We start from the raw sequence: 26,753 nt of genomic DNA, 5'->3' as shown, positions 1-26,753 counted from the left end.
TTTTGCTGCAACCGCACTATCTTCTCCATTAATGCAAACTAATAACGGGCAGGAATTATACTTAAGCAGAAATTACTACATACTATGTTCCACGACAGAGGGGAAGAGTCTTAAAGCATAATTTAAGAAATGCTTGAATTAATCTCAACCACGGGTAATTATCCTCAAGCCCAGTCCGTTCCATTGTTTTCCAGCTCGTGCCACTAAAAGACCAGGGCCGTGTATATTAGTCACGGTAAAGGCCCATAAGGGACAGTACAACCTAAACTGCCAAGACAGCTCGCGGACTGGCTCTGACCTACATGTTCTGAACAAGTGGGAAACTCTTTTCAAGTTCCTGATGAAGCACTGAACTGCAGGCTGCCACCCACAAAGATTACTTTTGCCTCCAATCGCATCTTTGCTTTTGGTTCCATTATGCCAAAGCACTACTACTTCTGTTTCACCTTTAAAGAATTTAAAGCAATGTAGGAGAAGCTGATGTGATGTCGCCCCAGGTCTTGTCCTGCAAGAGAACTCTTTTAGAGCGGGCACCGTACACAACATTGATGCATACAGGACCGTGCACCAGCACTGGCCGACTTGGACATGCAAAGGAGAGTCTAAAACCCATGAAATGCAGAGAGCAGACCTCACTTCCTGCAAGGGAATGGAAAACTAATGTTGCTTGGGGTTTTTGTCACTATTTTTAACAATGAGAAAAATGTTTCCACCCCCATCGCCTCCCGCCAAAAAACACATATACATACACACATCAAAAGCTGCTAACTGCCCCACCCTCAGTCACAATGGTCTTTGCTCCTACCGTCCCGTACTCGGGTTAAGAGGAAAAGGCGTGTTGAGTGCCAGATACAATAAATTAAGAATATGTGCTACTACCGTCTCTTACCGGCTTCAAATCACTGAGCTGTGACCGATTGGGGCCCCATAGCCGTCAATCAACACCAGGGCCTGTGTCACAGAGTCAGCATTAAAACTCGAGTGACAAACTGGTGATCCTGCACGTGATGAAAAGACAAGTGCGCGCACCTCGCACTGAAAGTAAAATAAACATAAAAAGGCGTGCAGGCTGCAGCAGTAGGGACGTCAGAGAGGGAGAGAGAGGCGGAGGGGTGCACCCGCGAGTGGTGCGCACGTGCACACTCGTGCTTGTGGCACCATCCGCCTTGCGGGAGCGAGCAACAGCCAATTAGCATGCGCGCCGCTGCTCGCTCCCGCAAGGTGGATGCCGCCACAAGCACGAGTGTGTGCTTCAAAAAGAGCAGAGCGACCGCTAAAGGCCCTCCTAAGCAGCGCATGCGCGCTGCGTAGGCGAGACCTAAAAAAACAGGATGTTTAGGTCTGACAAAAGGTTTATTTTGCCAGATCGAATTGGCAGTTTTAAAATGCACACAGGCTACAATGCAGGTTTGAGGCATGGTTTAGAGAGCTACTTAAATGGGTGGCACAGTAAGTGCTGCAGGCCCATTAGTAGCATTGCATTTACAGGCCCTGGATACATGTAGTACCAGTTTACTATAGAGTACATGTTCCAATTGGATGTAAGACAATTTTACCATGGTTTAAGGAGTGAGCACAAGCACTTGTTAGCAGTGGTAACGTGCACAAAGTCCCTTAAGCCAACAAAAATAGTTTCAGAAAACAAGAGGGGTGAAGGTAAAAAGTTTTCGGTGGGACCTGCAGAGAGGGCCAAGTCCAACACTGTGAAATACTGATAACATGGGTGTTTGTGTGCGGATTTTGTGGATCAGTGCACGGCTCTGTAATATTAGCTGCAAATGAGGGATTCTGCCAGGCTTGTCTGACTCTGAACACACTTCCTCGCATGAGCCTCGCTCAGTAGGAGAGGTGAGTCGTTTGCCAGTTTTCTTATTCTCCAAAAAGGTTGCAGATTCTTTTTGGGAGTTAGGAAATCTCCTTGGTGTGTGGGGAACATTGCATGGTGCCCAGCATGGTGCGTGGTTCCTTTTGACCTGGTACACAAAAAATGTGTTGCATATACGAATTGAACTGGAGGATGAAGGTATTTTAACATCTTTCTCAGAATTAGGAAAGGTGTTTCCATGTCCAGCTGAAGTATGTTAAGTGCTTAAAGGGTACAAAAGATATACCCATCTTGTTGGTACCAATAATGCATTATTTGTAAGATGGCTGGATAGGCTGAAGTAACAACTGCACATTCCTGAGAATGTGTCCCTTGGCCTTATTATCCATTTGACAGCAAACTGATTCCCATTAACGGGGACAAAAACACACTACTGGTTGTAGTTGACCTTTTATTTAGCAAAAAGATGTGCTATTCATGGCTTGAAATGGAAGCGACTGATTCAGCAGGGCTTTTCAATAGAAACGCTCATAGATCCACCAGCGTGATTTTATCTATATGTGTATATTGTAATACCCTTAGTATATACTGAGCATGTGAATTTACTTCAGGAGCGATTGCTGCATTACAAACTTTAAGGTTAGGACATTTAACTCTACCAAGACAAACATGGGCTGAACCAGGGAGATGTTATCTGAGATGTGATAGAGGTTTACAAGCAACTAAAATAATGTTTCTGATAGAGACTCCTAACCGCAGATGCCTCACCTTAGAATATCCACTAGGCATCACATCTGGAGAGCTACTGCAGTCATTTTTTAACCACATTTTTCCCCCAACTTTTTGTCAAGTTTTTTTTAGCTTTTGCTCTCAGCGTGTCAGGTGTTACGCAAATGGGTATGCCCAGACGTGGGTCCCGTACTCTCCATGTCACTAGAGTCAAGCTATCCTGGCTGATGAGGGCTGAAAGCCCAAAACCGGTCCTAGGATGCTTGTTTCCAGTTCAGGGAGGACCTGGCCTGGCAGTTTGAGCTGGACTTTTCCCATTGGGTGCAGGGTCAAGACTGATTTGCTAATGGCTGGGTCCAAACTGGAATGGCATGGTGAGCAAAAAAACGATGGATTTAGGCCCAGATATCTGTACTGGGGTGAATGTATGACATTGTTCTACATTCTGTCCATCAATTGTTCTTTTTGCAGCGTGTCAGGGACATGTCTTCAACTAAAACCATGTCATGTTGGTCCCAGACAAATATTCACATTTTCCTTTGGTAGAAGACCTACCTTTGACAACCCATGCCAAAGTCATAGAGCTGCTTGAGGACATCTTTACAACATGGGGCATCTCCTAAATCCTCAAATCGTATAACCACCGCCCTTTATCAGCCAAGAGTTCCAAGAATTTCTTGTCCGACTCAACGTCAAACATCTGAAAGAGTACAATCCTCTGGCCCCAGGCCAATGATGTAGTGGAACGATTCCTGGGCACCCTCAAGAGGAACATTCAACGAGCGCCCATGGAGGGAAATCCATCTAAGCCAAACTCTATGCCAGGCCCTGCGGGCGTTTTGGTCAACCCTTAACTCCACAGCTAGTGAGAGTCCAGCCACCTTGCTATTTGGGAAAGCCATTAGAACAAAACTACCTCAATGGACCCCGGATCGATCAGTGAATGCTGACAAGGTTTGAGACACTGACGCGACACGGAGGAGGAAAATGTATCCAGGTGTGTGTCGCCATGTCCAGGAGACAGCCTTTGATAAAGGAGATTGGGTACTGGTTAAGCGAAGATGGAAAACGGACACTCCTTTTGCTGCTGATTGGTTAAAGGTTCTGGCGTGCAAGGTACATATTGTGACAGCACATCATCCTGGACAATCCATCACTTGTGACACATCACATTTTAAACACTTACCTTGACACTTGTCGAATTCTGAAACCATGCGTGAGGCGACCCAGCCAGCAAGTACAGCTCAAGAACCTGTGTTGTCATTGGCCGATCAGAATGGACCTTGATCATCTCAGATCACCCATGCTGGCAAACAAGTGTGAGCGTCTCGTCGACTAATCGAGAAAATATGATTTTTGTGATGTTTGCCACTTTATATTTAACGAAGGGGGGAGATGTAGTATATTGATGGTATGCGCTCTAGGACCCTTGTGGTTCTGGATGGCCTCTGGAGAAAGAAACACATGATATGCGGAAGCTGTTAGTGTGTGGTTAACGTAATGCGCAATGTGTGAGTATATGCTGAGGAATAAAGTGATGCTTGGTAGCAGCTCCTGTGTGGCAAAAATCATCTGCATTCTCCTTGGCTGGGGGGAAGACGCTACAGCAATCCCTTCAGGTTAGAACAGGTGAGTCCAGAGACGCTACAGCAATCCCTTCAGGTTAGAACAGGTGAGTCCAGACTTAACTAACTGCTAATCGCTGCATTGGAGATAGTATGTCGTAGTGCGGGGTGATTGACATGGTTAGAAATTACAAGATATTTCTCTTTTCAGTTTTTATTGTTCTGCATCTTTAGGTAACTTATAATTAAAAAAAATCGCGCACACACACCTTAAACTGAAAGATTCATGCAGGTTTTAGTAATCTGTGGGAAATATGTATTTTTAAATTATGAAACACTTGAGCTTTTAAGGGACTTATATATTTTAAAATTGTATTGCCGAGGCACAGTATATGAAATTGATCTTCCATTTAGAGGCAGTTTTAAGACATTTTTATATTTTCTTAATGTTTATAAGGGACTGTCCAATATTTATCGCTTTACATGGCCTGTTTTACTTAGTTTTACTCGTGATATTAATACTACTCGAAAGTCACTCATTTGGTTTTGAAATCACTCCTCCTACAGTGACTGAAACAGTGGAAATGTCACACATAAGCAGCCTGAAAACTATCGCTAAGTTTATCTGTTTTTTTATTTTTATATTGCAGCTGGGATTTGCCTCTTAGGTGGAGCGGGAGCTGGCGGCCCGAGTATGGGGGGGGGTGAAATGGGGAGCGGAAAGGACCACTTTAGCGACGGAGAATGGGGGGCTCGTTAGAGTGTACTGAAGAGGGCGCGGCACTCAGACTAAGGGACGGGGGTACGGAGTTGTGCAAGGAGGCGGGGATTCGAAGAACGACGGGGTAACCGTGGCTGGGGCGGGAGCTGCACCCCAACGGCACCTGGAACAAGACACCTCCGCCGTGGCGTCATTTCCAGGGCGGGCGCAGCTCCCGCGCCAATTCCAAACGTTCCCAGTGTTTGCTTTTCCTCTCGATAAGGAGTGGAGTCGAGTTTTACATCCACAGAGCAGGGACGTGCCTGCTCCTCATCGACCCGTTATACCGACTGAAACTTAAACCTCGACAAACGCACCAGGCACATTCCGGAAAAACCTTCCTATTAAACACTCTTGTATTTGACGCCCCACTCCTTTAACACGGGCAACGCACAGCACGTCTATTTCAAACTTAATCCCTCCTCCTGCCCCGTCATAAAACAATTTAACTGCGTTTGGAGCACTCCACAACATAATCTCACCCTTCTCTCAAGAAAAACACCTGACTGACATCTGAAAACGGACTTCCTGTGCTCGTCTCGCACCTTATTTCACCACAACCCCGTATCGCTCACCTCTGCAACCGCGGCCTTACGACCCGGACGTCCCATTACCCCTCTCCTCGCCCATGGGTACCAGACACATGGGGCTGTGCTGTAGCACACCGGTGCCCGGCAAGCTGCAGGAGGCCCAGAGCCATAGCGAGCGTATCGACCGGGAGATATACGAGCATGCCAAGGAGGAGCTCAAAGTGCTGCGGATCCTACTGCTTGGTGAGTGGGGCTGCCGAAGTGGGAGGAAGGCCAGGGCAGCTAGTGATGGATGCACATGGGAGACGCAGGTGGAGGCACTGGGAAATAAAAATAAAATGAGCTGGACCAGCGTCCTTTCAAGGGTTTTTGAGGACGAGAAAAATGTATTTTGTGTTTCCCTTGCTGAGTGCAACTTTGAATTTATTTCACATTTTCAGCTAATTCAAGATACAATTACAAAAACATAGAGATGGGGGGGGGGGGGGGGGGGAACATTTCAAAGCTCAAACTGCCTGGTATCCTTCAGCCAAGCAGTACCCAAATAAAGCTCGAACAAGTATTGCGAAAGCAATTTCCTTTTGCTCTCGGACACAATTTATTGTCTTGCATTAGCAATATTTTACATGAAATTCCGCATGTAACCAGCCTGGTACTCTTCCCCATTTAGAAACTACAAAATAAGGGTGATTTTGTGGCTTAATTAGTGGATTTAAAAAATCACAAATTATCACACAACTGGCATTTTCAATGAAAATGAAGGTACTGATGGGATTGTATCCACTGCACCTGATGAAATCTCACAATTTTCTAATTAATTCGTCTCTTTCCTTGATTTGTCCATCCTTCTCTCTTTATATGTGTATGCTTCTCTGGATGCACTGTGACCACGGACTGTACCTGTTAAAGCAACTGGGATTGGGCATAAGACAGGGAAACGACAGAGAGATATAAAAATGTAGTGGGAGAGGTGCCGTAGTGAGAGGAGGTTCAGATAGAGATGAGTTAAGGAGTGACACAGGAAAAGAGAAATGTGAGGTGGCCAGAAAGGAAGCCACAGAAAGGTAGGAAGAGGTAGGTAGTGAAAGAGTGGCAGAGAGATATGTACAGTTTTGGGCTGCAGTAGAGGGAGGTAGAAAGAAGAAATTGCAGGGACAGGGATTTCGTTGTAGAATTCACGGTAGGATAGGAACAAGACTGAGGTAGAGCCAGAGCAGTGAGTTAATGAGATAAGTATAGAGGACGAAAATAAGAAGAGGTAGAAAAGCAGGTCAAGTAAAGTGTAGCAAAGCAGAGATAGGTAAAGGGTAAAGAGATTAATTGAAATGGAGTGTAGGCAGGGAAAGAGGTGATCTTGATAAAGAAGTAGAGAAAGTTGTGCAGGGGTGAGCAGAAGGAGATGCAGAGGGAGGGGGTAAATGCGGTAGAGAGAAAGGGGCATGGTATTGCGAGGAGGCGAGGTAGAAAGGGAGGGAGAAGAGATGGTGAAGTAGTGAACAAATGGTGAAGTAAACAGATTTCAGGTAATGTTAGAGAGCGGGCAAAGAGGTGAGGAATGTAGAGAAGAGCGAAATGAGGTAGATGGAGGAGAATCGGAGAGTGAGGACCTTGCGAGAGGGCTGATACAGAGCTAGAGAGATGAGTTTGCCAGAAAAGTGACATAGATGGAGGACTGATACATAGAGGTGAAATGCACTCAGAGAAGTGAGGGTGAGAAATAGCTATATTGTAGAGGCACAACTGTGAGAGACCTGTTGAGTTAGCACAGAGAGTGGTAAAGAAATGTGAGCTTGTGAGAGCGAGAGGTTTTATTGCGATAAAGGTGATGGAGAGAGTTGAGCGAGGGGTTTGGATGTAGAGAGGATTGAGATACAACAGCTGTGGTGAAGTAAGGAGAGAGAAACCGAAACAACATTATATCATGTAATTTCCACCTAAGAGCATGAAGGTTAAGGTTGAGCAGACTGAGCATGCCCAGGTGCCAAATCAAAACCGAATCAGTTTTTTACACACATCATCTCTTTACTAGTAGAGGTCCTGCACAACTTTGCCATTGCTTTTCAACGCCACTGAGCAGACCATGTAGATATTCAGCACTTTAAAAATCAATGCAGCCAGAGTTTTAGACGTGCTTGATGCACAGGAACCTAAGGTAAGCCCAACCCTGCCATCACTCAATCATTACCAACATACCTCCAAGTCTGCTTATAGGTTGTATCATAAGAACACTGCATACAACACAGCAGTATTTCTATTAAGTATACAATTGCAGAAGATAAACAATGCATCATGTATTCTATCCCCAAAATGGATAGGACCAAATAGCAATTAAACAGTACAAGGACCCAAAGCAAATAACTGTTGCCCGTCCATGATGTGTAAATGGGTCTTATGAATTTGGATGAAAAACTGCATATCACCAAGTTCTAACAACTTTTATTCTTAACATTTACCTCAAAGCAGTCCTTTCTTTAACTACACGTTGCACAATAGGTCTGTTGGCCCATACTTCTAATGGTAAAAGTGAAACTACAAGTACTGAAATGCAAAATGCTTCTGGCCAAAATGCCAGGTGTGGCTCAACATGTCACACAGGAAATGGGTCACTGGGCATCTATGAGAATTACCGTTTAGCAGCACTTTGTATGCCCTGACCTGCAGAACTACTCTTACAGTGCGGAAAGTTGCAATGCAAAGTACTGCTGGCTAAAAATTGAGGACTGGCTAAAGGTGTCATGCATAACATTATTCTGTTTGATAGCAGTGCATGCTCATTACAGTTTTAGCCCTGGAATGACTCCTGCAAGTTCTCGACTCTTGGATATCTTAGATTGGTGACAGGTGAATGTGCAGCCCTGGTTTCACCTGCACATCTCCATTCCTCAATTCAACCTCCACGCTGGTTTCAGTACAGTAGTTCTTGATCTTATCTCCTGGTCAAGGGGCACTGACAGCAAGCTAGGGCCGTTCAAAGATGTGTTGTGTTAAACATCCATCCCACTATTTCGCCAGAGCAGGGAACACCTTACTAGGTTTTATCCAAAAATGAGAGGTAAAAGCAGATGCTGAAGAGTCACAGAAATGCATATTTAACATTGGGTTGAGGCGAGCGGCTGTGTAGATTTCCATCTCCCAAAATCGGAGAAACAGGAGGTGCTATATGGACTACAGGATGTATGCATGTGGAATGTGGGCCAGACTCTCCAAGCAGAGGTAGCTTGATGCTCTGCAGATCTGTAGGCAAAAGTAAAACCAGAGAAACTCGTATTAGAAAGTTTGGAGTGAAAATAAGTTTATTAAGACATGTATCCATAAAACATAAAAATCAACATCATTAAAAACATACCAATCACATAAACCATCATCCTAACATAACACCATTAAAATCGAACCCATGATGTTTAATAAGCATTAAAAAAGTGCAATACCGATGGCAACATTAAAAAGAAATACGTATTTGCCAAAAAAGCAAGTGCCTCGTACCTTGACCAAATCTCATATTTTAAAAGAACTGGTTGTATGTTTTTACGAGCGAACAAATAATAATGACAATAAAAACATGACAAATAGGACATTTAATTTTCAAAAAACGTTACATTTCCCCTCATTATCCTTTTATCCCATTATAACATTCAGTTTGGGAAAACATTGGAATACAGCCAAGACACATTTAAGTAGATTTAAATGCATTTTGGGATTTGGAACATCTTACAGGTAGCGGAAAGCATCTGCCAGACCGAGAGTGTTAACTGTGAGCATTATGGAGGGTTTATAGAAAGATATTCCCTATTCAATGCTTGGGAGACAATAAAGAAGGATTCTCTGTGTGTTTATTGGGAAATCGAATCCATGCACTTCATAACATGAAAGATTAAATCCTCACTGCTGACTAGTAGGCAAGCCCAACATATGTTTTAACACTATACTCTCTACAGCCTCCAAAGTATTCCCATCTTCTAACAGCAAAACTTCTGCTCCATACAGGACAAAAGGCAGGATTTTTCTTGCCAAAGCCTTTCATAAGAGGGGCTAATGCAAATCACCCATATGTATGGTAACAGTTTACTAGATACCCTGTTTTAACTGGGCTCTTGCCCTTGTTATTTTCATGTGGCTGACCCAGTCCAGGTTATTTGGAAAAAAAAAACCCTAGATAGTTATATGAATTCGCCACCTCAATCTTCTGTTCATTCAAGAACCATTTTAGTTTGATTACCTTTCTCCCAAAGATCATTATCTTTGTCTTTTCTAGTTTTATTTTTTAAAAGTTTTCCCTACAATATAGTGATAGAGAATTAAGGTTCCGGTACAGGCCTGTCGCTGAATGATTCAGTAAAATTAAATTGTCAGCATAAAATAGACAAGGAATATGCTGGGACCCCATCTTTGTGAGAAAGACTAGGATAGCTCTTAAAACTCCAGGCAAATTTGGCACATAAAGACTAAAAATGTTATGTTTAGAATAGATGATTTGTAAAGTACGCTCATCACCAGAGGGGTATAGAGGCGCTGAAGTAATTGATTAGGCTGATCGGGTTCCCAGTTGAATAGCCAGGTCTTCAGTTTCCTGCAGAATTTGAGAAGAGGTGGGTAGGTCCTGATGTGGTGTGGAATGTCATTCCAGAATTTGTTGGCGATGTAGGAAATGGAGTGTCGTCCTGCCTTGCTCCTGCGGATGTGGAGCGAGGCTGAGCGCAGTTGCCTGTTTGGGTTGGTGGAAGTTAAGGCAGTGATTGAGGTAGGCAGTTCCGACTTTGTGGAGGACTTTGTATGCATGGAGGAGTAATATGAATTGGCATAGTTTTTATACCGGTCGCCAGTTTAGCTCTCTGAGGTGGGCCGTTGTCACAATTCGCTCCCTGTGCTCTTGCGCCCACCTCCAAGGGGCCGAATTGTGGGACTTGCTAGTGTTCTAATCAGCTTCTGGACTTTCCACTCTATGCACATACTGATTTTCAGACTCTTGGTTACTTTTTGGAAATTCCCATCCAGTTATGATCCATTCCGGGTTTTGTGGAAGCTAGTCTGTTCATGCTAAAAACTCTATTTCCTTTAATTCCCTGCCTACTGCTGCATCTCCACACCTGCAGACCAACGATGTGTAGAGGAATTCAGCGCACCTGTAGCTTGTAGCTGCTTGACTGCTCACACCTGATGCATGTGATCATTGTGAGTTGTTTTCAGCCCCAACCCCTTTCAGTCCAGCGTTGGTTATTGTATCAGTGCTCCTGTTTGGCTGACTCCTTGTCTCCCGAGTTCCTGAGCTTTTGCTATCCTCGTTTCCAAAGTTCCCGAGCTACAGTTATTCCTTGTTTCCTGCTCTTGAGCTGTAGCCAAGTCCTTTGTTCCTGACCTATCACTGCCTGCAGGGCTACTGTGCTTCCTGATCTGTAGATAATCTCTGTTCCTGAGCTAGCACTGCCTGCAGTGCTTCCTTGAATTGTGAGCCAGCACTATTTTAGTGCAACTTTGCGCGCTCTCTCTCTCTCCTTCTGTATTTACTTCTTTCTCTTGTGCCTGCTTTCTTTCTTTGTAACAGTTTCTAGTTTGCTTCCTTTCTATTCCTGCTGTCTTAGGCACTAGTGTCCTTGTGTGGTTTGTACTTGCTTTCTGTCACGTATCTAATTTGTTTTCCTTTCTGTCTTGTTAAGCACTCCTTGTCCATTCATAGCAGGGTATTTAGTTCTACACCCTTACTGTTACTGCTTTGTGTGTTCCTGTTTGATCGCCAGGATCCGTGGGCGCAGCAGACAACCCAGGTGGTTTTTCTCGTCCACTGTGCGTATTTTCTTTGAGTTACATTTATAACATAACCAGAGTTAATGTCTCCACAGACCCCGCCTTTGCATGTGTTTCCTATATGGGGGGGTTTGTAGTCCGGTTCTGCAACAGCAATAGTGGGTGACGCACTTACTGAGCTTATTGCGTGGAGCTCCAGAGACCTTTACCCCTACATTCCCTAATGTGGTGTATGTGTGTATATATAATATATATTTTATTTATTTTTTTGGCATCCGTACTGATTGTTAGTCTGAATGCCAAATTGCTTCTTGTGTGCCTGTCCTTTCTGAGCCTTAACTCTTGTTTCCTTGGTGTCCTATCTCGGCGGAGGTAAAATCCAGCAGGTACCTGTGAGGAGAACGAACTACGTATACCAGACGCCCTAGAGGCGGAAATCAGACATTCCCCACTAGTACAAAAGCACCGCCCACGCTCTCAACGAGGCTTGTCACCTGAGTATGATTAGCCTACCTCGGAGAACGAAGTACTCGGCCAGCCGCCACGACACCTTGAAGAACTTTGCTGGATATATCCCCCGTGTTCCGTTCCTGGAACATTACCGCTGAACCCGCAACATTCCAGAGAGCCTGTCTCCAGTCCCGGCTCGGGATTGCGGGAGCTTCGTCTTCCATGGCGAGGACCCCGCGGACATAGGTGGCCGCTTCCCTGCCTGCGAAATGCGCTACGCGGCAAGATTCAGCGGGTCTATTGCCTGCGCCCACCACTGCGGAGAGCGCCTAAGCTCCAACGACGAACAGATCCCCGGAGCTTCCCTTGAAGCTCCTTGAGAGAGCAAACTTCTCGTTTGTTCGGGAACCATTGCCTGTAGCTGCGCTGCACGAAGCGCCAGGAATCAGAGGTTCTGATACCCGCGCCCAAAAAAGAGGAGAGCGCCAACGTTCCATCGAAGAAGAGATCCCCGGAGCTTCCAAAGAAGTTCCTTGAGAGTGCAAACGCCTCGTTTGCACGGGATTCCGCTGGGGTAAGGATTACCCCCAAACCTGGATTTGTTGCAGGAACTTACCTGCAAGTTGCTCCCAAACTCCCTGAAGATAAGGGAGAGAGAGAACCGAGATACCTATCTATTTTGTTTTACTCTTAGACTCCTTCGCCCCCATTAGTCTGAAAGACATTGAAGTCCAAGGTCCAGTCTGTGAATTGAGGCGGACACTGCCACGTTCTCTCTGAAGTCAAAGGGGGGACGTTCTAACGACTCAAGCCACTCTACAGGGGATAGTGACAACTGGTTCATATGGTCGTCCTCTTCAGGCAATAGCGCCCCAGTAATCCCTGTGTTTTGGATGCAACAGATATCTGAGTAAGTACATACACATACGAGGGGGGGGGGGGGGGAATGAAGAAGGAGAGTTAAACGCTGACAGTATAAGTGCTAACGAATGTGTGGTCTCTCTTCCAGGGCACTCAGGGTAACAGATAAGGCGGGACAGAACCATTCCCTCCGAAGATCCCCTAGACTGGAGGCTTCGCAGCAACGCGCTGTTCTTTCTCCTTTTCTTTTCCCTTTCCCCGATTAGAGATATGTCCGGGAGTAATTTAGAAGGACACTACCAGGACATCCCTCCTTGGGGGGAGTGGGTAAAAGTACGTCTCCTTCGTTCCCGCTGTATCCGGCTGTTGTTGACAGGCTCAGCCTTTTCTCTGCACGACACTTGGGCAGAGTTTCCCCTTTGAGTACCCCTTCTCCTCTTACTCTGTGTGTTCTTGTGAAGCTCTGTACCCAATATTCTGCCTACTTTGTCTACCCTGCCACAAGTCCTTGCCAGAGTTACTGACAGGTCTGATGTGTGCGTTGTGGTGGATGTTGAGGATGAGTCTGGTGGTGGGGTTCTGGGTGGTCTGGAGTCTTTTTAAGAGTTAATTCATGAAGTCAACATATTGCGCGTTGCTGTGGTCTAGTCTGCTGATGATGAGGGCCTGATTGACTGTGCGTCAAGTGTCGGTGGGGAGCCAATGGAATATTTTGCAGGGCATACGTGGGGTAAACCAGCAAGAGGAGGTGATGCCGTTCACTTGTTTGGCTGCTGTGAGTCTGTAATCCACCATTATGGTGAGGTTTTGGTGTGGCGGTCTGGGTCCCAGGTCTGTTGGCCACCAGGAGGAGTCCCATGGAGAGCTCATGTTCCTGAAGGTCAGGACTTCAGTTTTATCTGTGTTGAGCTTGAGACAGTTCTGTTTCATCCAGTTTGCTATGTTGGACATGCAGGTGTTGAAGTTGGTCCTAGTGGTGTGCTTGTTGTCTGTGAGGGAGAGGATGAGCTGGGTGTTTCCTGCGTAGGATACAATGTTGAGTCTGTGGGATCTTATAATGTGGGTGAGTAGCACCATGTAGATGTTGAATATGGTGGGGGTTAGCGATGATCCTTGTGGAACTCGACAGATGAAGTTTCTGGGTTCGCGGGTGCAGAGAAGGAACTTGATTCTCTGGGTCCAGTCAGAGAGGAAGGAGGCCATCCAGTTCAGTTTGGGAAAAAGGGGGTGGTGATGGACAGAGTTTCTGAATGATGCAGAATACTCTTACCAAGTCAAGAGATCATGGTTTTAATCCATCACCGTTTTTTAGCTCCCTGCACCATCCCAGCTCAGAACCTGGCTACATGCAAATTAGTCTGTACCTGTCCCAGTGCATGATGGGAACAGGGCAAACCAAACTGCCAAGCCAATTCTTATACTGGGAAGGAAACCAGCTTCCTGGGACCGGTTTCTGGCATCACAGCCTTCATCGGCCCGGCTTGCCTGAATCCTGATGGTGTAATGAGCAAGGGACTCACGTCTGAGCATACCCTCCCACACTGAGTGTGGATAAAATCGATTTGGGAAAAAGGGGGTGGTGATGGACAGAGTTTCTGAATGATGCAGAATACTCTTACCAAGTCAAGAGATCATGGTTTTAATCCATCACCGTTTTTTAGCTCACTGCACCATCCCAGCTCAGAACCTGGCTACATGCAAATTAGTCTGTACCTGTCCCAGTGCATGATGGGAACAGGGCAAACCAAACTGCCAAGCCAATTCTTATACTGGGAAGGAAACAAGCTTCCGGGGACCGGTTTCTGGCATCACAGCCTTCGTCGGCCCGGCTTGCCTGAATCCTGATGGTGCAATGAGCAAGGGACTCACGTCTGAGTATTTGCCAATTCTTATACTGTTTCCTTCCCAGTATAAGAATTGGCAAAACACCATCAGGATTCAGGCAAGCCGGGCCGATGAAGGCTGTGATGCCAGAAACCGGTCCCCGGAAGCTTGTTTCCTTCCCAGTATAAGAATTGGCTTGGTAGTTTGGTTTGCCCTGTTCCCATCATGCACTGGGACAGGTACAGACTAATTTGCATGTAGCCAGGTTCTGAGCTGGGATGGTGCAGTGAGCTAAAAAACGGTGATGGATTAAAACCATGATCTCTTGACTTGGCAAGAGTATTCTGCATCATTCAGAAACTCTGTCCATCACCACCCCCTTTTTCCCAAATCGATTTTATCCACACTCAGTGTGGGAGGGTATGCTCAGACGTGAGTCCCTTGCTCATTGCACCATCAGGATTCAGGCAAGCCGGGCCGATGAAGGCTGTGATGCCAGAAACCGGTCCCCGGAAGCTTGTTTCCTTCCCAGTATAAGAATTGGCTTGGTAGTTTGGTTTGCCCTGTTCCCATCATGCACTGGGACAGGTACAGACTAATTTGCATGTAGCCAGGTTCTGAGCTGGGATGGTGCAGTGAGCTAAAAAAACGGTGATGGATTAAAACCATGATCTCTTGACTTGGCAAGAGTATTCTGCATCATTCAGAAACTCTGTCCATCACCATCCCCTTTTTCCCAAATCGGCCATCCAATTCAGGACAGGACCATGTTTTCCAATGTGGAGTATTGCGATGAGGGTGCTGTGGGAGACTGTGTCAAAGAATGCATTATGACTGCAGTGGTTTCTCATTTGTCCATAATGGTCCTAATGTCGTCAGTTGCTGCTATGAGAACGGTTTCTGTGCTGTCTTTTGCAGAATCCAAACTTCCAGATTTCTAGCAGGTGGTTCATTCAAAATGTTGCAGAGTTGTTTGTGAGGACTTTTTCAATGAGTTTGGATGTACAGGACAGTTGCTGAGGTTTTTGGGGTCTGCCATGGGTTTTTTCAGGAGAGCTGTGAATTCTGCATGTTTCCAGTTGTATGGGAAGGTTCCACTTCGGATTGAGGTGGTGAGGAGGTAACTGATCAGAGTTCTTCCTAGGTTAAAGATATGGTGGGTACAGGGGTCGGCACTGACTTCTTGGGTGACAGGTTTCTAGTTTATGTTCTGATTTGGTGGTGATGGGCCACTAATTGACAAGATCCTGTGTCCGGGTGGGGGGGGGGGGGGGGTTAGTCGTCGTCTCGAAGTCACTGTAGATGTTGAGAAAAACAGAACCATTCCCTCCGAAGATCCCCTAGACCGGAGGCTTCGCAGCAACGCGCTGTTCTTTCTCCTTTTCTTTTCCCTTTCCCCGATTAGAGATGTCCTGGTAGTGTCCTTCTAAATTAGTCCCGGACATCCCTCCTTGGGGGGAGTGGGTAAAAGTACGTCTCCTTCGTTCCCGCTGACTTCTGGGGTGACAGGTTTCTAGTTTATGTTCTGATTTGGTGGTGATGGGCCACTAATTGACAAGATCCTGTGTCGGGGGTGGGGGGTGTCGGTCGGGGGTGGGGGGGGTCGTCGTCTCGAAGTCACTGTAGATGTTGAAAAAAACGTTGGAGGTTGTCGGTAAGGTCGCGCGCGAGAGGGTTGGTTGGTTGGTTGGTTGGTTGGTTGGTTCTTTGACGATGGTGAAAGCTCCTTGCAGTTGTTGGAGCTGTTTTGCAGTCTGAGAGCTAGGGCTGTTTTTCTAGCCTCGTTGGAGGTGGGTGTGATATTTCCTGAGTGCAGACTTGTGTTTCTTGCAGTGGTGTTCTGACTGGTTCTCTTTTTTTCTCTCCAACTGTTTGTAGAGTTGTTTGGAGTTTCTATGGTCTTCGGTATGCCACTTGGCTTGTGTGTCAGTTCTTGAGGGGCTGATATTCCTCCGGGGAGCCAGGGTGTCTGCGCTGGTAGTGATCCAGTTATCGAAGGTTTTGATGTAGGTCAGACAAATATTCACAGCTAAGGGACATATTACTGCTCCACCTGAAGTATTCACCGTTTAACAAATGGCGTTGCCCACCTCAAAAGACCAGCTACCAATTTGTCATACATTAAACAAGATATGACATAGAATGAGAGGCAACTAAAGCTAGAGTGTGCGAACAGAGTTTTGCAAAGAAACAAAGAAAACAAGATGAGTTGGTCCCTGCTTGAGTTTGCTTTTTTTATTCCATTCTTCTTCAAAGAATACAGACCAGTGTAGCCAACGCGTTTTACCTAGCCATAGGCTTCCTCTGGGCTGCAAGTATGCAAGGAACACATGCAAGTCTACATTCCTATAAACATATGATATACGCGAAAATACATGTTTTTATATAATCAAACTCAAGAGCCCACCACCATTCACCAAACATGTATACACTTGTATACAAAGTTTGCTCATGATGAGCCAATAAAAAGTCTGAAAAGACGGACTAGAGACTTAAAGACAACATGTAAGTAAACATTTCAAAAACATTTGTACAAATAGTGAAAACATTTAAAAACGCAAATCAAACCCTTTGCACATTAATATCACAAAGAAAACACACAGTCAAGAAAAGGAGGAAAGAGAAAAATACATTTATTTAACATTATACAAATAAAAACGACGTCCTCAACCACTGGTTATGTGCACAGAAAGGAGAGGGAAGTCTTGCAAGCACTAGAGGAATAGGACATACACCTCGATTAGGTTTTGATTTAGGCATGCACATTGCCAATTAGATGTGATTGGTGGGCAGTGAGGGTGTTGGCCCAGTCTCGTTCCTTTATTTTGTTCCAGCTGGGTTTGAGGTTGTAGGTAGTCTTGGTAGAGGTGGTTTGGGGTGCGTCAACAAACAAGTGGCTGATGGAGTGGTCTGTCCAGGTGAGTGGAGTGAGGTGGCTGAACTTGACCTTGTTGCTGGCTGTGAAAATGGGGTCAAGGGTGGATCTCGCTTTTTGGGTGGGACCCTGGACGATCTGAGAGACGATCTGGGTGAGTCCTAGGACCTCAAGACTTTCGAGTATGGTGGTGAAGTCTTTCCAGTCGTCGAGATGGAAGTTGAGGTTGCTGATTAGGATGAATTGGTTTGAGCTGATGGGGGCAATGAAGTCTGTGAGGAGATCGCTGAAGATGGTGCGTGGTCCTGGTAGTCTGTAGGCTAGGTTGCCTTTGATGGAGGTGTGGTTGTCGGCCTGAAGTTCAAAAGTGCATGTGTTCATGATGGGCGTGTCCTCGTCGATTAAGGTGGTGCAGTTGATGGAGTCCTAGTGGATAATGGGGAGTCCTCCTGATTTGTTTGGTCTGCTCTGGTGAGATATCTTGCAGCCCTGTGGAATGGCTGTAGTGATGGCGGGTGCCAAAGTGGGGTTTAGCCAGATCTCTGTCAGTTAGATGATGTCCAAGGAATGCATCTTGATGTCATGTTTGTTGAGAGATGTGGTGTTGAGGAGCAAGCATGCCAGACAGGGTGAGGCGTGTGTTGCACAAGAGGGGTGCATGTTGGGGCAGGTGAAATGGCAGTGAGTGCATGAGAAAGATCCTGCAGTGGAGCCAGGAGAGACATGGAAGTAGCTGATGGTGTTGAGTTGTTGCAGACTGTGTAGTGACGGTGTTCCGTTGGACCAGGATCTGTGGTGCTTGGCACGGTCCAGGTGCTGGCGGATGCAGACAGGCTTCCTTATATTTGTATTTTATATTTACTGCCACAGTGGGCGAATATATTTAGTAACGAGCATTGGCATAGTCAATAGGTCTCAATTTTGGGACCTTTTATAAGTGTTTAGCCATGCATCAAATTATAGTCAGTGTGTGCCACCGAGGATTTTGTAGCTATACATTTGCTACACACTAGGTTATGCAGTCCGGTTTGGGACATGCCAACCATTCTCCATATACATCAATGAATTTTTTTCTTTCACCCTGGAATGGGCAGGTAACAGAGCAGTGGGGTGGGGGCGGGGGGAAGAAGTGCATGAGGAATACTGATCAAAAACAAATGCACTCTCCTTGAGTCGTTACTGTTACATCCAGAGCTGCCGACTTAGGAACTGGGGTACCAGGTTTAAGTCCTTGCATTGGTTTTCTTGTGCGAGTCTCGGCACCAGCTCTCCCATACCTAAGGGATTTGACCAGAATCACAGAATGTTAAGTTGATGCCGTAACATCCCACTAGTGACACCAATGTGTGCCCTTTAGTTTTCTTGTTTATTGTGCACTGAATCGTCTTGGAGACGAGTGCAGGTAGAAAAAGCTGGGGGTAAACCAACTGAATCTGTTCATCGGTTTATAGAGACTGCTGCTGAGGGGGCAGATCAGGACAGCGATAGGCTTATCTATGGAGTAAGTCCGCTCAGAGCGCCACTGCTTCCTTCTGCCTATGACAAGGAAGGGCTAAGGCACACCTCTTCCTAAGTGGGCAGGACCAAGTACAGCTGCCCAATGAGGTCCGGGTTTCATCTTTCCTTGAGTTGGCAGTAATGGGGTGCAAGTGCCAGAGCTATCCAGCAAGGCAGAGTCCCAAAGATAGCCATAGAATAGGGAATATACGTTATATTAGGGATACTAAACATTACGCAAAAACTATCCGTGACCCACTCCCCTCAGGAGCACCTTCAGCTAAATGAGAGCCTGCTCCAAACTGGATGGTACTTACCGACTGTTGCAGGATGGCTCGGAGAGAGGCACGCGTGGAGTGTGCAGCCACACAGCACTTGGGAATTCTATCTGGCGCACTAACATTGGCGGTGACTCCACCAGTGTTCCAAGCCTAGGTAATCTTACACATTACCAGACCCTCCCTCTCACAGTCCATTCTCAGAAATATGTTCTGCTGTGGTATTGATTATGATGCGGCAGGGATGTGCTAGAATTACAGATACGAGATCCTTCAAGTCTTCAAGAGGAGTCGAGAGTCATACTATAGATGTGCTCTTCCTGTGCAAACAAATAAACACTAAAATATGCAGATCACAATAATGTAATTACAGTGTGGTGGTGGATAAATTAGAATGCTGTTAGGTAGTGTGGGCATGCTCTCCCTGTGCACCCAAAAAAACAATGGTGACCCTCTGGTTCCAGTCCTGGACATATATCGACAACCCCCCTTCGCAAACACACAGTGTCTGGTGAATGAAAGAGAAGGAAAAAATGACTACCAGGAAATCGCAGTAACGAACATGGGATGGTCTGAGCCAGTATTTCAAACCTGTACTACTGGACCCGCAACAGCAAGACTTCACCTAGAGAATCTTCTCCACACAGCTGCAGTCCAGTGCCACAGCAGATCCGAAAGAATTAAACCCACGATGGTGAAAAATAAAGCCGGCTTGTAGTTAAAAGGTGGGCCGTCTCCAACAAAATTTGTTTACAGATGCATCACATGCTACCTTCAAGTCGGAAAATGTAAATGCCGTCAGGTGAGCATGTTTTGCTTAAAGCACAGAATACCACATTCCACACACACAAACTGAGAAGAAAAAGAAAATTGTGCACTGAAACTAAACGAAATAGACAGGAGGGAATGAGCGCATGTAATTGGGTCAGTCGCTATGCGAGAGAACCGAAAGGAGGGGCAAAAGCACCCAATGCACCAATGAAAATCCAGTATTTCACAATGGCACACAAAACAACAAATGAAAAACGATGGGCATGCTCAAAGCCCGCAGAATAGATACACCGTGTCTTAAAGAGACAGCGTATGCACTGCCTAGGCGAGACTCAAAAAGGCATATCACAGTAGTTTTGGCACCTTTCCAAGAGAGAACTTCTGGCCATTTGTTGTTGGTAAGAGTCCACAGAGCCTGGCCATGGTACTAAATACGGCTGTAAATAAAATCTCCCATGTTTTCATTTGTAAAATTACTTTTCCATCTTTGTTCCCTTTAATGATCATTCATAGATCATTAATGCAGCCCTAGAACACACTTAAATGTACTTTATATTTGCTGTTGTATGTACAGATAAAGGCTAAAAATACCGGTTTTAGGTGATTTTTGCTTATTTTTGTACGAGCCAGGACATCAAAATACCTGTGGTGCTCATAGAAATCTGGTTAGCTGGCAACCTTAATCACTGGACTGAAAGTTTGTAACTGGATCAGCAAATTATTTATTTCCTCCACCATCCATCCCTGATTGGTAGCATAATAGCAATAGTTCAACTTGTATCGGAAACCCTGTGCGCCAACCGTCCATAATATGTAGAGTTACTCCACTTATCCTACATTCAGACAATTCACTCCTAATTCTCACCGCTCACCCTACACTCACAGCAATCACACTGCTCACCATGCACTCACGCTATTCACCCTCCTACCCTGCACTCACTGGTACACCGCTCACCCTGCACTCAGAGCAATCAGACTGCATTCACACTGCTTATCATGCAGTCATGCTGTTACCCTGCACTCACACTATTTATCCTCCTCTTACTGTGTGCTCGCACGAGCACACAGGTCACCCTTCTCTTACAGCGACCACACTGCACTCGCATCACTCGCCAAGCACAGTACTCACCCTGCACTCGTGTCACTTCTCTCACCTGTCACTCACTGCTCATCTGCAATCTTACTCAAACAAGTACATCACTCACTATGCATTCATCCTCCCACTCTGCACTTTCCCCTGCACCCAAACTCATATCAATAACTCCTCTCACCCTACTCTCACACAGGCACATCACTCACTGTTCACTCATGTAGCTGCTCCCGTCACTCACACAGCTCACTTTTTACTCACATGGGCACATCACTCACCCTGCACTCACACCACGCAAACAAGTACATCACTCGCCCTTGAATCAGACCACTGACCCTGCACTCCCTCCTCTCACCCTGCACTCACACAGACCCACCTCTCAGCCTGCACTTGTACAGGCACTCCGTTCACCTTGCCTGCACACAGGCACAATAGTCTGCTGGAACACATATGTACACACCCCATACCCTGCACTGACTCCTCTCACTATGCACTCACCAGTCACTCACAGCTCACCCTTCACTCTCAGTGCTCACCCTGCACTCCATCACAGGCACATTACTCAACCTGCATTTACCCTGCTCACACCACCCTGCCTCATTCCTCTCCCTCTGCACAAACCCCTCCCACCCTACACTCACATGAGCCTTCCTCTCACATTGCATTCATTCAGCTAACCATGGCACATTCATCACCCCTCACTCACACCACTCGCACTCACTCACATTATTCACCATCACCTAGAACTTCCATGAGCACACCTCTCACGCTGCACATATAAAAATTACACAATTCTCATGAATATACACACCTTTCTACAAAGGCACCCACAGAATACCTGCTCTTTCCGTAATACTAGATGCACACTTAATTCCATCTGAAAAAACTGGGCTGGTGCAAGAGGGGAGAGTGAGCTGAAGATGTAGCATGGCACGAGGACGGAGACTAGGGCTGGTGCTTTGGCGTATGGAGTTGGATGGAGTATCGTGTGATACCCCGAGCCTGTCCTGGCTTACAATTCACCACAGTGCTTCATTCCAGTACATGTATGTTTTGTTTTGACATTGTAAGGTGGATTTGACATTCCCAAAATACAAAGTGTTACTGGAAAAAATCTGTGGTTGCTGAAGAAGTCCAGCATTTCATAAGATCAATTGGATGCTGTGATATTGCATGTTAGAAAGTGGATTAGTTCATATCCAATACTGTAACTGCTTGATCCATATGTGACACCAAATATAAACCATGTAAAGCTATTTTAAGGAAGTGTGCCTTTCATTCTCCTCATACTTATAAAAAACATTGACAAGGCAATATATTATTTTTGAATAGCCTATAGAGAATGTTTTTACTAAGCTTCACTAACGGGCAAGACCAGCATAGCAGGAGGGCAGGCTTTCCTCGCACAATAAAAACAGATTGACTAATGGAAGTGTGACTGGCAGCGTAGCGTGTCTGTGTGACAGAATACAAATGTACGAAAGCGTGCAAGAGATATAGAAATAATGTGTATGTGAGTATTTGTGTATGAGTGTATGTATGTTATGCTTGGAAGTGTGCTGCTGGTCTGGCATACTGGATGTAATTCTTGCCATTTGGACAAGGGCACTAATGGAATATGGATGGGAAGTGTTACCTATGGCAAACTGCAGTCTCTGACAACTTCTGTTAAGACTCCTTTAGTGGCTGTGGGAACTTGAACTGTCTAAGTGAGAAAGCTACTAGCCCAGCCAGACCCATCAGCAGGGACACAGAACGCGTGCCACCACACCTGGCCAAAGACCCTGACATGATGCATGTAATTCTTATGGCAAACTGCAGTCTCTGACAACTTCTGTCAAGACACAATTATTGGTTGTGGAGACTCCAACTGTCTAACTGAGAAAGCCACTAGCCCAGCCTTACCCATCAGCAGGGACACAGAACACGTGCCACCACACCTGGCCGAAGGCCCTGACATGATGAATGTAATTCTTAGCATATGGGTTTACTCCATAGCAAAATGCTGAAACTGATATTTGAGGTAATTTTTGTAAAAAGGATCTTGCACTTGTTTTCTATGGGGTGTCTATGGCAAAATGCTGACCCTTGTATACTGGAAGAATTTTTTTAGAGGTAACCATGACTATGCCTGAAGTAACCAATGAAAGTTTCTGGTAATGTCATATTTATGTGCTTCTCGGCATAAGTGGCTCACCCATGAAATAAATGCTGACCTTGGTACAGTGGAAATAATTTCTTACTAAGACATTAGAAAAAAATGAAATCTGCTCCTAGGAAAGGCCAGGCTTGCCTGGTGCAACATGAAGGTACTGGAGTAATTAATGAATGCCCTTTTAAGGGTCTGTGGTGTTTTAGCAAATATGGCATCCAAAGTTTCAAAACCTTCTCAGGGGAGAAGCCCACTCTCCCTTAAACTACCTACAAGAAATCTGTGTACTTGTTTAGCTTGTTGGAATTTGGGGGAAATATCACACCCCACCACTTGCGTAGATCTTTGGCCTGCACTGGTAAGCAGAACCTCAGGATGTAGAGGGGACAGTTTAAGAGTTGAGTGCACACCATCTCTGCAGAAACGACAAAAGCAGAGATTTCGCACTGAAATAACAGCATTGTCTAATCATAAAATGGATATAATTGCTTACATTTTAAAAGTAGCTAAGCCTGTCGTTTTCTTAACCTACCTCCTATTGTTTTCCAATTTATAGTCAAAAGTGAGCCATGTAGTCCAGGCTAACCCAATAACTGTGAATCTGGTTCCCATGGCTTCAGAGTGCTGCACTTGTGCGGGTGCCTGCAATTGGGAGTGCCAAACTGAGACAGTGCATTGATGCAGCAGGTAGGATCAGCATGAGTTATGTTGGAGCTGCAGCAACAGGCATGTCTATTGTAATTGGGATGGAAGCGCATAACCAATTGCTTATTGTTCACAGCACAAACGTAAATGAGGAAGAAAAAAACCTGCACAGATGCCTTTGCAGCATTCAGGTGGATGATACGGCCATTTTGAATGAGGGAACAACCATACCAAAAATCTCTAATCAACAATGGAATTGGCCTCTCAATAAAAATATGGCCCACAGTGTAATTAATGCTCACGGTGAGCATGTCATGATGCTTTATGAACATTATTAGCCAATACTATTACCACTTAGTAAAGTATTTTCATTGCAAACTGCCACATCGTTATGTTTTTTGTAGGTGGCTGAACTCTCCTTAGGAGCCAGCAGGAGTACGACAAGCACTATTTCTCAATAGCGGCATATGCAGTGGCAGATGGACATTTGAAAGTGGTGGGGTGTAAAAGTTCATAGTTCTCAGTGGCGAGTAAACACACTGTCATAATAGGGTCATGGGGGGGAGGGGATTCTCACTCCCCCGCCCCCCCCCCCCCCTCCCTGAGAACGTTTAATTGGGGGGCCAAAATATAAATATAACACCCTAATGGAAGCGCCGTCCCTGGCCTTCTGTCCAATCAAATATTGTCCTCAAGATAACCAACATGTGGGCGGAGACAAAGCCCCTCTCTTAGGTGTGCTCCTTAAAGCTTTTTCTGTTGATCACAATTGGTCAGGTGCCTGCTGTGCTGTGCATCCAGGCCTAAAAAGTAAAACTGTGAATCTCAGAAGTTCTTAAACACATCTGGTAGCTACGGCGCTTTAAAAAAAGCAAATCACAACACTAAACAAGTATATTAACTTTTCCAGACTGATGCATGGGTTTATGTCAATGGTGGCAGAGTATTAGTCATTATCCAGGAGCAGTACTGTAGTTTTACAACACTCTCCTTTATTCAAAACCACATTGTTTTAATTTATTGCCAATAATGCACAGTTCCTATCTGCACCCACTGTGCCTGTGATTCATTTAAATTTTAGTAAGTGGATGACATTGACTACAAGGAACTAGGCAGTGCACAGTTTTCCTGTTGGAACATACATTCTTTCTAGTAGAGCATATTTATACATTATATTTTTCCCAAATTAATATGGGTCTCTTATGGTTTGTTCACTCTGTACCTGTTTAGTGGACTCCATTAAATGTATCATTACATGGATACTAATCTGATTCATATTTGTGTCACTGTGTGTAATCATAGAACTAAATATATATTCTTTCCAATAACTTTTTATGTCTGTACAACAAACACCTACAGGAATAGCCACTGCTCAACCTTTAAATGGTGAGCAGCACAGATGTTTAATTTTCTTTTCTTCTTCACCACAATCCAGGAGTTGGTAGCAGGAAAACCTGACTGGAGCCATGAATGCCATGCTTCAAAGTCACCTGCTTTATGTCCTGGAAAGCTGATCTGTGGCCCGAAGAGTTGACAGTGGTCTAGAGACCTTAACATGAGACACGAGATCTGAACTGATGATTTTGGGCCTCAAGGTCACAAAAATAGACCTGCCAGAAGAATTCACAGGAAAAAAGGGCCTCCAACCACAGTACATGAAGTGGCAGTACCTTTGGACAACCTGATACCTTGGCAGCACAGTCGCGGGCCTCGCCACTTGCTCTTGCTGAGTGCTTGCCACACATGCATTTCTTCCACCCCTCCAAATAATTTTTAAACCCCCTGCTTTCCTCTCCTTTGTCCAATCATTGCTCAATCACAATTCCTGCAGTGCTGTGCAGTTTACTAAAACGCAAATCATGAAAACAACCACAGTTACACACATTTAGCCTCATGACCACACAGGACTTCATCAAGGCTACAAAAGTGTGTAGGTCAGCATGATCAGTGGCAGACCCATTTCCTGTTCATATATGCAAGAATATTCTCATTACTAGCTCTGCAGCCAATCCAGCCAGGAAAATGAACAACTCCTTAGCTAAAGGTCGGTTCCCAAAATAACTCTCTAGAACAAAGAGGCCTTCAAACAAAGGCCCCTGCTAACTGCTGGTCAATAATCAATTGTTTCTAGTCAAAATGATTGCAAGATAGCCTTCAAGACAAATCACTACATTCATCAAAGAAAGTAACCTCAGATTACCAAAACAGATTTTGGTATGGCAGTGGTAAAAAGGCAGCACTGACGTCCACACAGGATGGTTTAAACACTGCAATGGAGTCAAATGGAAAAACAGAACGCCTATCCTTGACCTCTCCTCTGCCTTTGATTCTTTTAATTTCTACAGGGAATTGGGCCCATCTTCCTAAACAAATAATTTTGTATCTGTATTCTAGCTAGACCTCTACCAACGAGGCTGGAACCTCTGCACATAACACTCCCTTATTTAGCAACTTTTTGTGCCACCTCATCAACAACAGCCTGGTGAATTTCTCAATATGCTACATATACAAGGACTTCTTAATGTAGCGTGGTAACAATAAGTTTAGGATTTTTATGTAGTGTTGCACAGAGGTGTGGCAGTGCATTTACAGGCAGCAATATTACCAACTCATTGTACACAATTCACTCCGAAAGAAGGAATGGCATTTGAGGAATTGAATCTGTTACTTGCCAGTCACACACCCGGACATAACGTGTGGTAACCCACTACGCAGTCCCTAATATGTAAAATATTAAATGCTGAGGCCCAAAGTCTTGCTCAGGAACATGTTCCTGACAATTTCAAATGTCGTGAGAGCCGAATACCAAGGCTGACTAAACGTGATTCTACTGTGTGCCACTTTCATCCACCACCTGGCACCGCCTGCAATTTATATCTCTCTTGCAGGTTCTTTTTTCTTCTTTGGTCACAATTTTGCCATCTTTCTCTGCCGCCTGGTTGTCTTTTTGCTTTTTTTCTCTCTCTTGTTCGGTAACAAAGTCTGATGAGGACAAATGTGTGGAGCCCTGAAATGGAGTGCCAGTGGACTCTACCTGCAATTACCGGCTCAATTTGAGCACTGCTACTAAGACTACTTTTTTGATACCTCTACATAAGGGCAGCCTCACCCATGAATATTTTACAACATCTCATTGGTCAAATTAAAACTGTTCCTTAATCC

The 26,753-nt window shown here is 45.2% G+C and overlaps 1 protein-coding gene across 3 annotated transcripts in view; it reads left to right on the top strand.

The window, feature by feature from the left end:
- Positions 1–5,254: 5,254 nt before the first annotated feature.
- The window catches only part of LOC146810510 (guanine nucleotide-binding protein G(o) subunit alpha-like), a 433,476-nt gene continuing 411,977 nt past the window's right edge, over positions 5,255–26,753 (top strand). For all 3 annotated transcript variants that reach the window (XM_085617541.1, XM_085617539.1, XM_085617540.1), the window contains exon 1: positions 5,255–5,652. In XM_085617541.1, the coding sequence (XP_085473667.1) occupies positions 5,611–5,652 (42 nt within the window). In that variant the 5' untranslated portion in view covers positions 5,255–5,610. The remainder of the gene's footprint in view (positions 5,653–26,753) is intronic.

Source organism: Triturus cristatus, chromosome 7 (genome assembly GCF_964204655.1).
Source record: "Triturus cristatus chromosome 7, aTriCri1.1, whole genome shotgun sequence".
NCBI classification, from domain to species: Eukaryota; Metazoa; Chordata; class Amphibia; order Caudata; family Salamandridae; genus Triturus; species Triturus cristatus.
The sequence above is the reverse complement of the archived record's forward strand: the minus strand, read 5'-3'. Positions and strand labels throughout refer to the sequence as shown.